General features: G+C 38.2%; 1 protein-coding gene and 1 long non-coding RNA gene across 2 annotated transcripts in view; one reads left to right on the forward strand and one right to left on the reverse strand.

The window, feature by feature from the left end:
• Positions 1-13,428, forward strand: part of LOC133541384 (uncharacterized) — a 44,069-nt gene that overhangs the window by 24,974 nt on the left and 5,667 nt on the right. The window lies entirely within an intron of this gene.
• Positions 1-13,428, reverse strand: part of LOC133541383 (extracellular serine/threonine protein kinase FAM20C-like) — a 49,574-nt gene that overhangs the window by 21,386 nt on the left and 14,760 nt on the right. Inside the window, exons 4-7 of the mRNA XM_061884771.1 lie at positions 6,382-6,460; positions 6,191-6,283; positions 952-1,067; positions 662-842 (exon numbers count right to left, since the gene is read on the reverse strand). Of these exons, the coding sequence (XP_061740755.1) occupies positions 662-842; positions 952-1,067; positions 6,191-6,283; positions 6,382-6,460 (469 nt within the window). The remainder of the gene's footprint in view (positions 1-661; positions 843-951; positions 1,068-6,190; positions 6,284-6,381; positions 6,461-13,428) is intronic.

Raw genomic sequence — 13,428 nt, forward strand, 5'->3', positions numbered from 1 at the left:
TGTAGTGCACTTTTGTAGTTGTTTCCCCATATTTCAACACAATAACTCAGATATGGTAACACTAGCGAGCAGTAGAGAATATGAAGTGATTTCTAGTCTAGAACATGTTTTGCTTTATTCATTGACGTGTTTCTTGCTACTTCATGTTGTATATTTTTTACATGAGATTTCCAATTCGTTTTATCATCTATTACTACACCCAAAAATGTGTTTTCTTTTACCCTGTCAATATTTACTCTGTTTATTTGTATTTGTTTGACTTTCTCTTCTATTGTTACCAAATAGGAATATTTTAGTTTTCCTGAGATTGAAAGTCTTTTTTTGTCAATCCATCTTTTTAAATTGTCATTTGTTCATTAGTTTTAGCTGAAAATGGTTAAATGGTGGTTGTCCTTGTTTGATATTGTATTGAATATTTCCACAAACATAACTTTATTTGATACATGTTTCCTTAATAACTATCATACAGATACTACATAGATTCCATTATTAACATTGTGTTGTTTCAGCTTTTTAACATTCAAATGTTATTCAATTCACTACCTCCTTGATATTTATTTTACATGCATCACCTTCAGTTATAGTTTGCTTTTTAACGCTTCCATAATTTTTCACGAGGCGACAGATAGTCCTAGTCATCACATACAGGCGGAGCACTCACTGTGCCAGCTTAGTCCGGCTGTAGGATCGTCTCCATGGTGATCTCCATGACCTGCGGGGAGCAAGGCTGAGGTCAGGCAGCATGGCAGCCAAGGACACCTCCAGAGAGTCTGGCTGGCCGCACAGCGGGTGCTCACTGGAGCAGTAGTATTCACACTGGCCATAGAAACACACATTCCCCGCTAGAGGGAGTTAGAAAGGCGCAATGGTTTTAGTGACGGAAAAGAATGGTGGCTTGTTTTTGCTCCAGTGTGAGAGGATACGCTGTGGCACGGTCATGCGGGAGCACACCAGGGGACGTGAAGAAGGTGCGAGACAGCTTGCGGTCCGTAGTAATCTCTCTGATCTCTCTGGTGATGTTGATCAGACGACCGGCGACTGGAGGGATTCGATTGAAGCCCAGCAGTCTGAAAAAGATGAGAGCGTTAGGACTTCTTTAAGAGTAAAACAATGTGCGGAGGCAGACATGCCCGCTGTCTACTGTGGATTAACGTTTTCACCACTAAACCCGGTTGCGGGTTGAGCAAAAATGGCGCAATGAAGCCCTCTTTTCAGCACAAACCCGTTCAAAATTAGACAAACAAACAGGGTACAGGGTTACAGAACAGGAACGCTGATGGGTCGCCACATGGCGCCCCCGTAAAAGATGGGAAAAAGGTAAACGCTGGGGGAGGATGAGTAAAAAAATACAATCTAGACTGGGCTCCTAAAGGGCCCAGTCCGTAGTGGGGAAAAAAATCCCCCATAACAAAGCACATGTACATATGACAACATACATCTCGAGACTTGCAACAGAGGGGAGGGAGTGGGGGCTACGGTGTAAGGCTGCAACTCTTCAGGCGCTGCCCAGCTGTCCATCACCCCTAAGGTATTCGCGTCAAGGGCGTTGGATGGGGGTGTGTAGCATACATTTTTTGTGGATGCCTGTGTATGTTCTTGCCTGTCAGTCCAAAGTCAACAACAGGTGTGTGTCCATGAGAGACAAGAAGGGATTTTGTTGTGTGTGCGCCGCACTGTCCTTCGGGAGAGTCTCGAAGCGAGGGAAACAATCCAAGTTAGAATGTTTTCTTTGCGAGTGAAAATAAAATTTCCATTTCACTCTATATTGTCTATGACTGGTTCTCAAATTCCTCCTGCGGGGCAGACAGTCCGATGTTATCCAAATCACAAGTGTGTCCACAGTTCTTCCTGCATCCTTTGATCATTTGTGGCAGCTTTGGGGTACTTTGAAGACTGCCAGCAACTTCCAATTTGTCGACAAACCAGAGCAACGCTTACTCCAATCAGTAGATGTCCTGTTGTCATAATTCCGAATAGGTGGATATATTCACGTCCTCAACTGAAAGAGTAGCCAGGCACGCAGCACTCCTTCTTATCCCAAGAGTACGTTGTGTGTCCACCAACAACTGCTTCGTCACGACAAACAGCTTCCCTCAAACCCAAGATCTTGTCAATTCCGTTAATTAGTTCCAATGTTTAGATTTGGAGAGTATTTCACAATAAGCGTTTTTATTGCGATTAGGCTTTTAATTAAATGTGTTGTGTCCATATGCGCCTAGCTATAGTCTCATAAGCCCTTTTCCATAGCAGGAACTTTTTCAGGAACTTTCCCACTTACACGGGTAAATAAAGTTCCCCCTGTTTTTCCACCAAAAACGACTTGGGTAGATTTAGTTCTTTAGGAACCTTTCGGAGTTCCTCCTAGCTCGGTGGGACTTTTCCAAGCAACCAGGAACCTTTTCTGCGGCGGGCTGTTCTGTCGAACGCTGATTGGCTGAACACAGTTTGGGGCAGTTCCAAAATTCTCTTTCATATATACGACTTGTTTATTTCTTATTTCTTGTGTATTTCTATTACAACAAACTTGACAATGGAGAGAAAGAAGAACAAAATGAGATTTTGAAATGCAGCAACATTTGTGGGACATCTGTGTGCTGAAAAAACGCTTATCAGTCTAACTATCTTGCAGTGTTTTTACTCAGCCGCAGTCTTTGAACTATATGCAGTTTAACGTTGTTTAATATTTTTTACCAACTTAATTTTGATACAGGAAGCTACGAGAAGTGGACAGACTCTTTTAAAAGTATTTACGGAGGAGTATAAGGCCGACTTCAGTTACTTAATATTCAGACTTTGTTGCATAAATCTAGAAAAAAGGAGGCAAAACATGAGTGAAACAAAGGTAAATAACATCAAATATTAACTATTTACTATATTACACGTTGTAAAAGTAGTCCGTGACAAGCCTCAACCCGAGTGTACAGAATGCTAATGCTAACAAGGTAACGCTAAAGGTGATGTGTTTGTGTTGTCAGCGTGTGATAAGCCCTGACATTTATTATTTATATAATTATATACAGCTGAAATGGACCAAATCTAATCGCCTGACATACATGAATTCATCATTTATCGAGAGTACGACTGTCTGTTTATAAACAATTCGGCACACTTTATTTTGTAAATCATACCGTTTCGTATATGATTGCTTTGTATTTAATTTACTTACTTTTTAGTAAAAGAACTGTGATCTAATATTGTGTGTTTATTTCCATGGTATCAGTTTAAAAATATGCTGAGCACAAATACATATGAATCCATACTCCTCCTCATCCATGCAGCTGCCCATGTCATGAGACAAGACTGCATATGTTTTTCTTTTATTATGCATTTTAAGTAGTACATAAGCGCTAGCAAAAGTAAACTAACCATGGAGGTAATTCGATTCGCTCTATTCATTTGTCTAAAAACATTCAAGAACTTTCATCGATGTTTTATGTACATGATGTAAGTATATATGTATTAGGGCTGTGAATCTTTGGGTGTCCCACGATTCGATTCAATATCTATTCTTGGGGTCACGATTTGATAATATATCGATTTTTTTTTTTTTTATTCGATTCGATTCTCGATTCAAAAACTATACTTTTCCGATTTCAAAACGATTCTGTATTCATTCAATACATAGGATTTCAGCAGGATCTACCCCAGTCTGCTGACATGCTAGCAGAGTAGAAGATTTAAAAAAAAAAAAAAAGCTTTTATAATTGTAAAGGACAATGTTTTATCAACTGATTGCAATAATGTAAATTTGTTTTAACTATCAAACGAACCAAAAATATGACTTATTTTATCTTTGTGAAAACATTGGACACAGTGTGTTGTCAAGCTTATGAGATGCGATGCAAGTATAAGCCACTGTGACACTATTGTTTTTATTTTTTTATTTTTATAAATGTCTAATGATAATGTCAATGAGGGATTTTTAATCACTGCTATGCTGAAATTATAACTAATATTGATACTGTTGTTGATAATATTAATTTTTGTTTCACTACTTCTGGTTTGTTCTGTGTCGTGTTTGTGTCTCCTCTCAATTGCTCTGTTTACTGCAGTTCTGAGTGTTGCTGGGTCAGGTTTGGTTTTGGAATTGGATTGCATTGTTATGGTATTGCTGTGTAGTGGTTTGTTGGATTGATAAAAAAAATAAAATATAAAATTAAACAAAAAAAAAAATCGATTTTTTAAAAATGAGAATCGATTCTGAATCGCACAACGTAAACAATTCGATTCGTATTCGAATCTATTTTTTCCCACACCCCTAATATGTATTGTAGTAATGCGCACATTAATAATGCCATGTAATATTTATGTAGTTTGGTCATCAACATGGCAGTGCATTAATTTCACATCACAATGTTTACTACTTCCTATGACCACACCTACTAATAATCATGGCAGGCTTTATGAGCGCAAACACCAACTAATTTAGAACAAGTGATGATCAGATCCTTGTATGTTTAAGCCTAGATATAAGTAGGTTGAGCTACAAGTTTTAGAAGCTGAGTTAAATACAGATCCAGCAAATAGCACTATTGCTAACTGCTAAACAACAAATACAAACTACAAACATAATAAGACAAACACTTACTGTACAATGTCTCCCCTCACTGGGATATGACTGATGAGATGTTTATATCTTTTCGGTTAGTCTTTCTCGCCCTCTGCGGGTCCAAGTTAAATGTCAAAGTTGACCTATTTCTCAGTATATGGCAAAAACCTTGTACTGTACAAATGAGAGGCATGCTTTATAATGTATAATTAACGTTTATCAGTTCACCGGCTCAGTATGTCAATAGCTGCATAAGCTTCTTACCTCTCGGTGATCACAACGCCGCTAAAAGTAGTTCCTCAGCGTTAGTGCATATTACATCAATATTGTTAATACTTGCTTAATATTCAGGTCACGACATGTAAGTGAAGTATTGTTGGCGTTTTTTGTATGTTTTTAAGAGTGCTATATGTGCGCAATCGAGTATTCCTATTAGTTTCATAGACAGCCACCTAGTACTTTCCGTATATTACAAATTAGAATGCGTTAAAAAAAGAAAAACGTGTTTTTGTCTTACATTGGGATAATGAATGATAGGCACAATTCCCAAAAAGTGCAGTTCCCCTTTAAATAACAGAGCTACTATCCAGAGTTATATTACCGTAATTACCTAGTTATAAGCCGCGCCCACATCATTTTAGGATATATTTTATATTGGCCACACAAGTCGGTAAGCCACAGGTGAACACATTGAAATGTTTACCTAGGCGCTTGTGTTCATTCAAAAAATGTTCACAAAATGCAGTGTCTGGCACACAGTAGTGTTCTTTGTCTTTGTGCACTGAAACCTCCAGAAATTCTTCCAGGCTCATTAATGGTGGTAGATTTCTGTTCTGTGCCGGCTGTTTCCCGTTTTGGTGGCCAAGTGGATCGTCTTCGCCTTTAGAGCTGCGTCTTGTGCATGTCATCGTTTCTTCTGCATGATGAGGGTGAGTCCATTACGTGCTAAATGGCTAACTGAATGATTCTGTGTGTGTTGGATTTAATGTGAACAATTTATTGGTCCACCGTGACACGTTAGGCAATTTCATAGGTCTGATGTGAAGGGGGCTAAATTTATTGGGAAAAACTTGGAAAAATTCATAAATAAAATGTATAGTATTCTCATGCCACTGCCTCTCACTAAGGTCAAAATCGTTCGAGCAAGTTATCGAGTTATGCCTGTAACATACGTACTATGGATGTAACGATTACCGGTATTATTGATAAACTGCAGTAAAAATCTACATAGTATTACTGTTTTAATAGTTTTGTACATGTTCCATAAAGTGTAAAATTGATCAACCTAACTTTTACAGCAAATTGTGTCGCGTTGCAAAAAAGCCAATGAAAAAGCAAAAACATCCCACAAAAAATATTTGATGTTCTTTGAACTGGTGCATTTTGATTTAACCTGACAAGACTGCTGATGTCTAGTCTGGTGTGATGCCAGTAATGTTGGGGTTACCTCCATGATTGTATGCATATTCAGTCGTGTATACCAATTTGCTGTTTCGCTTTATCTTGGCAAAATGGCCTTTACTTTTAGTTTGTAAAAAAAAACAACCTTTAGTATGTTGATTGAATTAGTCATTTTAATCTCAGAGAAAAAAATCCTCCACTGGGTGTAGCTGTCAAAGGGACATGTTTGGCCGATTGTACCTGTCAAGATGAAAAGCCGAGATCTCGGCATTGTGTCTTTCAAAGTCGGAGAAGTAGAAGAGGTTCACATCAGTCTCTGCGTCTCTGGATTGTCTAGAGAAGAAACACAGACGTAACATAATCCCGCTGAGATCAGGCCCAAAGCCTGTGAGTTAGCTGAATGTGGTTTAAGATTCATGCCGTGGTCTTACTTCATGGGTTTAAGCAAAGCTTGTCCATAGTTTGGGAAAGATAAGAGCAGTTTGAGCTGAGTACCTCCAGATTTTTGAACTGAAAAATAAAGAAAAATATTGATCGACTAAATATGAGCGATATATATGGTACCAAAACTGGAGACATTGTAATAATTCATACCTAATTTAACTGCAGTCTTGACTCGTGGCTTATTGCAGCAGTACACTTAATGGCAATAAAACTTAACAAGCCAACTAGCACACAAATAATCCTTACCAAGGGGAATTTTATTGCCCTCTGCGTTTATTTATTGAACATTTGATGCTTTGAGTTTGATGCCTGTAGTACATCAATGGAAAGTTAATTTAGCCTTTATGCAAATCAAGACGTATTTGATTGTGATTCACATTCTCATCCATCCATCCATCCATCCATTTTCTACCGCTTTGGGGGAAGTAGTTTGTTGTTTTGGTTGTTATATGACAAAGATGGATATTCTTTCATAATGTATCAATGTTGACATTTCGCTAAAATGTAATTGAGGCAACAGGACTCCTTTTGTTTGCTGAAGATGTTTCACCCTTTTGACCAAATGCTTCTTCAGTTCTAAGCTTTAGGTGTGGTCTTTCCCTGTTCCTGATTGTATTGCCTGTTCCAATTACATTTATGAAACTTAACGGTTTAGGGATGTTGCCGCTTCCAATTCGGTATCTCATCAGTGAGAGCAGCTGATACAAATACCGATCACGTGTGTTAACTGTACATTTGTCAGTTTGTTTATGTCAGTTTGTTTGTTTATTTTGTATATGTTGCTCCAAAATCTGTGTGTACCCTTCAGCATTAATGGTGCCTTCATAAATGTGTAAATTACCCATGCCTTGGCCACTAATACAGCCCCATACCATCTCAGATGCTGGCTTCTGAACTTTGCGCCTATAACAGTCTGGATGATTCTTTTCCTCTGTGGTCCGGAGGATACGACGTCCACAGTTTCCAAAAACAATTTGAAATGTGGACTCGTCAGACCACAGAACACCTTTCCGCTTTGCATAAGTCCATCTTAGATGAGCTTGGGCCCACCAACGGGGTGTTGTTGATAAATGGCTTTTGCTTTACAAAGTAGAGAGTTAAAGCTAAAGTACCAATGATTGTCACACACACACTAAGTGTGGCGAAATTTTCTTAATTTGACCCATCACCCTTTATCACCCCCTGGGAGGTGAGGGGAGCAGTGAGCAGCAGCGGTGGCTACGCCCGGGAATCATTTTTGGTGATTCAACCCCTAACTCCAATCCGTTAACTTGCACTTACAGATGTAGCGACAATGTAGTTACTGACAGTAGTTTTCTGAAGTGTTCCTGAGCGCATGTGGTGATATCCTTTACACATTGTCGCTTTTTGATGCAGTACCGTCTGAGGGATCGAAGGTCACGGGCATTCAATGTTGGTTTTTGGCCTTGCTGCCCACGTGCAGTGATTTCTCCGGATTCTCTGAACCTTTTGAAGATATTACGGACCGTATACTGTGAAATCCCTAAATTCCTTGCACTAGCTCATTGAGAAATGTTCTTAAACTATTCAACAATTTGCTCACCTATTTGTTCACAAAGTGGTGACCCTCTCCTCATCCTTGATTGTAAATTCAAGCAGCTTTTATACCCAATCATGGTGCCTGTTCACCTGTGGGATGTTCCAAATAAGTGTTTGATGAGCATTACTCAACTTCCTCAGTCTTGTGCCAGCTTTTTTGACCTAATATTTGCAAAAAATAACAAAGTTTACCAGTTCGAACGTTAAGTATCTTGTCTTTGCTGTCTATTCAATTGAATATAGGTTGACAAGGATTTGCAAATCATTGTATTCCGTTTTTATTTACAATTTACACAACGTGCCAACTTCACTGGTTTTGGGTCTTGTAGTTCTTTGCTATCTTTTATTACATACAATTGTTTGAGTAAAACAATTGCAATCGTACACAATAGCTAATCAACAGAAAAAAATACTATCTGCTATTAATCTAAATCCTTTGGTTTGTGCTCTGACTTCCTGCGTCCATGGAATTATTCTGAGTTTGTGAAAACAAAATCAACAAAAAATTATTTTGAGTTAACAATATTGTCAACCTATCTACTCTTGTATCGATCATAAACTGATACTATTCTTGGTATTGACACCATCAATTTATGAATCAATCAGCCCTCCTCTTACATTTTGTGTAATGACTGTGACAATGCTGAAACTCCAACTGTTATTATATTATCTGTGCTCAAGGCTATCATTAATCTACTTGTTAATTGAACTTGTTAATTTCCAACTGCTCACTTTCTGCTGCAGCATGGGTTTAGCTACACATCTTAAACTTTACTATGCACTTATTTCTTGGTGTTGTTTAAAGCTATCTTAGCTTTAGCTCCCGGTGTGTAACATGTTTGGCCTTGTGATAATGTTAGTGGATAATGATACTGAAGACCTCAAAAGATGTATTTTTTTTTGCCGCAATGGAGGCGATAATTTTTTATTAGTTTTGGTGAGCGGCTCCACACCGGACACATAATTAGTTAGCTTCTAGCGGCTTGCCAGCTGGTAGCCTGAAGTTAAATACTAGGGCTGTGAATCTTTGGGGATCACACAATTCGATTCGATTCTTGGGGGTATGATTTGATTCAGAATTGATTCTCCATTCAAAACGATTCTTGGTTCAAAATCAATACTTTTCGATAACATTGGGTGCCAGTTCTGATTAACTAAATTCCTCCATAAAATAGATACCAGCTCTGATACATTTCTACATTAGGTAAAAAGAAAACTGATTTTGTTTATTAAAATTCTACACAAACATTTAGGTAGTTAGGTAGTTAGGTAGGTAGGTAGGTCTTTATTGTCATTGCAACAAGTTCAACCTAACTTTGTTAATAAAGTCAAATACAACTAAAGCAACAAGAGAAGTATCCAACACTTCTCGTTTCTAAGGTAAATTGTACAGCACATATGGGCATCTACATCAACCATATGATTTGCCTGAGTGGCTGGACAGGACAGATAAAAAAAAAAAAAGTTTTTTATTTGATTGAGAAACGTTCCAAATAACAATCTCAATTCATTCGAAAATTGTTTTTATTTTACACCCCTGTTAAATACAACAGAATGCCAGCCAGAGGGAATCAGTGTTTGTGATCTGCATTAAAAAGCATTAATCGCCAATGACAATCAGACTTTTTCACTAGAATTGGCTGGCACACATCGCTTGCTCCTATGACCTGAATGACTAACAATTCATGCACACATAAATTTGGACATTTTTTTATTCTGATGTTGTTAATGTCTAAAGCACCATTAGAGAAACATTCAGCATGATCTCTGTAGTTATTTCAGTCAGGAACTTTTAAGTACAGTGAAAGAGACAAAATATGCCTGTATCTGCATAATGCAAATCTCAATATATAATTTACTCTGCTCTGTGCTGAAAAAGCAAACAGGGTGTCACAAAACAAGCTTGTCGATGCACTGTAGGAGTTCATCCAGAATGTGCACCTACTGAGTCATGGGTAAGTGTATTTTATTTACGGTGTATTCCTAAAATATTGATATCTTCTAAGAACACTACAAATGACAATACATTGTTATTACAAAAATATGTACTATCTGTGGGTGTATATAGACAGGCGTACCAATATGTTTGCCCACATGACCTTAAAATGTAACATACCATAAGTCTCTAAAAGGTGAAATTGTGCAGTATGGTTTAAAAGAGAAAATAAACCAAAGCATACTACTTCACAGCAAACATGCAGTAGTATCTATAGTTGTGACTTTTAGTATCTCACAAAAGGGATCACAAAGTGAGCACACCCCTCGCATCGCAGTATTTTTATATATTTTCAGGGGACTGCAATGGAAAAAAAACATATATATACACCTCAGTGTATTGCTTGGAAAACAGTATAGATTTACTGTCAGCTGCAGCCATTGTTGTCTTAATAGCCGACAACACAAGTCAGTACACCTCACGGTGAACATGTCCAAAATGTGAATATTATTGTGAGGGCCATAGTTTTCTAGCCCGGCCTGAGTTCACACTATTAAAAAATGGAATCCACGGGAGCTGTAAGGTGGACTCCTCTTCCACACTTTAATGATGACATCACACAGTTAGTGGATAATAATAATGATAATAATGGATTAGATTTATATCGCGCTTTTCTATTGTTATATACTCAAAGCGCTCACAGAGAAGTGGGAACCCATCATTCATTCACACCTGGTGGTGGTAAGCTACATCTGTAGCCACAGCTGCCCTGGGGTAGACTGACGGAGGCGTGGCTGCCAGTTTGCGCCTACGGCCCCTCCGACCACCACCAATCATTCATTCATCATTCATTCGCCGGTGTGAGCGGCACCAGGGGCAAAGGGTGAAGTGTCCTGCCCAAGGACACAACGGCAGTGACTTTGATGTCCATAGGTGGGAAGCGAACCTGCAACCCTCAGGTTTCTGGCACGGCCGCTCTACCCACTACGCCATGCCGCCCCACATACATTATGCTCCTCCATCTTGAGGATGATTCTCAAGTGTTAGATTGGGTTGTGGTGTGGACACTGTGGCTCCAAAATGACAACACAGGCACGGCTTCTTAAAGACGGGCGCTTTACTTGGGTGTATGCCGTGAAAACTGCAGGACAAGACATGAAATACAATGCTTTAGACATAGTCCAGTCACAGGCAAATAAAGTGCTAAACAAAATGGCTAACTAGTGGCCGCCTGCCACTTCGGAGGTTCTTGGGCAGCAAATATATTCAGTCGTGTGCATACTGAATGAGCGTACAATAATTAAACCAACGCACTTTACAAATATACAGAATAATTCGACACAATATGACAAAATACCTTGTGTAGCTGGCTGAATGTTGTTACTCCTGTGGATGGCTCGCTCAAAGTCTTTTGCATATCCGCGTGAATGCAGGTCTCGCAGCCTCTTGTACTAAACCAAAACCTCGCGAGAATAGTGGTGTAACAAAAGGAAATAAATTGCCCTTTTATAACAAACTAAATTTGTCTTATTTGTAAAAAATGTAACATAAAATCACAACCATAATTTTCAACAAGAAATATTAACCCTTAAAATAAAAATATTAAGTGTAAGTTTCAACGACAGTTACAGTCACATACTGTCAAGCCTGTGGATTATGTTGTGTTTTGTTATGTTTGGTCATGTTTTGTTTTGCTTTTTTGGACATTCAGTTTTTGCATTTTGCACTTCCTGGTTTGTTTTGTTTCCATAGTTACTCATTAGTTTCCACCTAGTCTCCTAGTTACGGCCCTGTCCTCAGCCCTACACCTGTTAGTAATCATCATCATCGTTAGTAATCGTCACGTCCGTTGTGTCCTGAGCAAGACACTTCACCCTTGCTCCTGATGGGTGCTGGTTGGCGCCTTGCATGGCAGCTCCCTCCATCAGTGTGTGAATGTGTGTGTGAATGGGTAAATGTGGAAGTAATGTCAAAGCGCTTTGAGTACCTTGAAGGTAGAAAAGCGCTATACAAGTACAACCCATTTATCATTTATCATAGTCATTATTTAAACCATTCTGTTTCTGTCCTCGTGCTGGCAACTTTTTGTCAAACTTGGACTTGGATTTGTTTTGCTTCTTCCACGCAAAGGATGATTGGCACGAGCCAGACGAGAGTGTGAGTACATATTTGATTTATTTAAACACTATAACACAAAACAGGAAAACAAAGGGCGCGCACAATGGCGGATAACAAACTAGACTATACTGAAAAACAGCACAATGGCATGGCTATATACAAACAAACAAAAGACACTAACTGTGGCACTAACAAACCAAAAACCTGCACTGAGGTGTAAATAAAAAAACTTACGTGGCGTGATCAGAAAACAAACAGCAAGGCATGAAGGTAGATACATGGAAATGTCGTTTCGGTATCGGAAGGTAGAGTGAAGTTCAATAAAGTTGCCAGGACGAGGACAGAAACAGAATGGTTTAAATAATGACTATGATGATGATTACTAACAGGTGTGAGGCTGAGGACAGGGGCGTGACTAGGAGACCAGGTGGAAACTAATGAGTAACTATGGAAACAAAACAAACTAGGAAGTGCAAAATGCAAGAACTGAATGTCCAAAAAAGCAAAATATAACATGACCAAACATAACAAAACACAACATAATACACAGGCGTACATACTTGTCGTCTGCACACCTTTAAATTCAGCTTCCTGCAAGAAACGCGTCATCTTGGAGGTGTGTTTGGGCTGTGTTTTGCAAGGGAGGGGAACATATTGTCCCTTACAATGTCACAGTACATAAAATGAATGTTTCCCTCAATGAACCATAGCTCCCCAGTGATTGAAGCTCATATGCAAACCCAGACCATTTCACTACTACCACCATGTTTCAGGCAAGACAGCTATCTTGGTCCTCACTTTTGGTGAAAGCTATTTTGACAATAATGGCTCTGTTGCTTGGTCTTGGTACTGGCAAGGCCTTCACAATACGTATCAAGATATTTGAGTCACGATACAATACAGTATTGTGTCCTTGAATATTGTGATATTGCAATGTATTGGGATATTCTTCAATGTACACATAATCAGCCCAAAACATGACTGATTAAAACAGAAAATACAGTAAATGTTTTTTTCTACAGTATTGTCCCTTGATAAGGGAGGGAAAAAGGAAAAGAAAAAAGAAAGAAACAATTGTATGCACAATTGTGCATTTCAACAATCGTATGTGGTGCGTGTGTGTGTGGGTTTGTTTGTGTGTGTGTGTGTGTATGTATATATATACAGTGTATGTATATATATATATATATATATATATATATATATATATATATATATATATATATATATATATATATATATATATATATATGTATATGTATATGTATATGTATACACATATATATGTATATATACAGTGTGTATATATATATATATATGTATACACATATATATGTATATATACAGTGTATATATATATATATATATATGTATACACATATATATGTATATATACAGTGTATTTATATATATATATGTG

Source organism: Nerophis ophidion, linkage group LG23 (assembly GCF_033978795.1).
Source record: "Nerophis ophidion isolate RoL-2023_Sa linkage group LG23, RoL_Noph_v1.0, whole genome shotgun sequence".
NCBI lineage: Eukaryota > Metazoa > Chordata > Actinopteri > Syngnathiformes > Syngnathidae > Nerophis > Nerophis ophidion.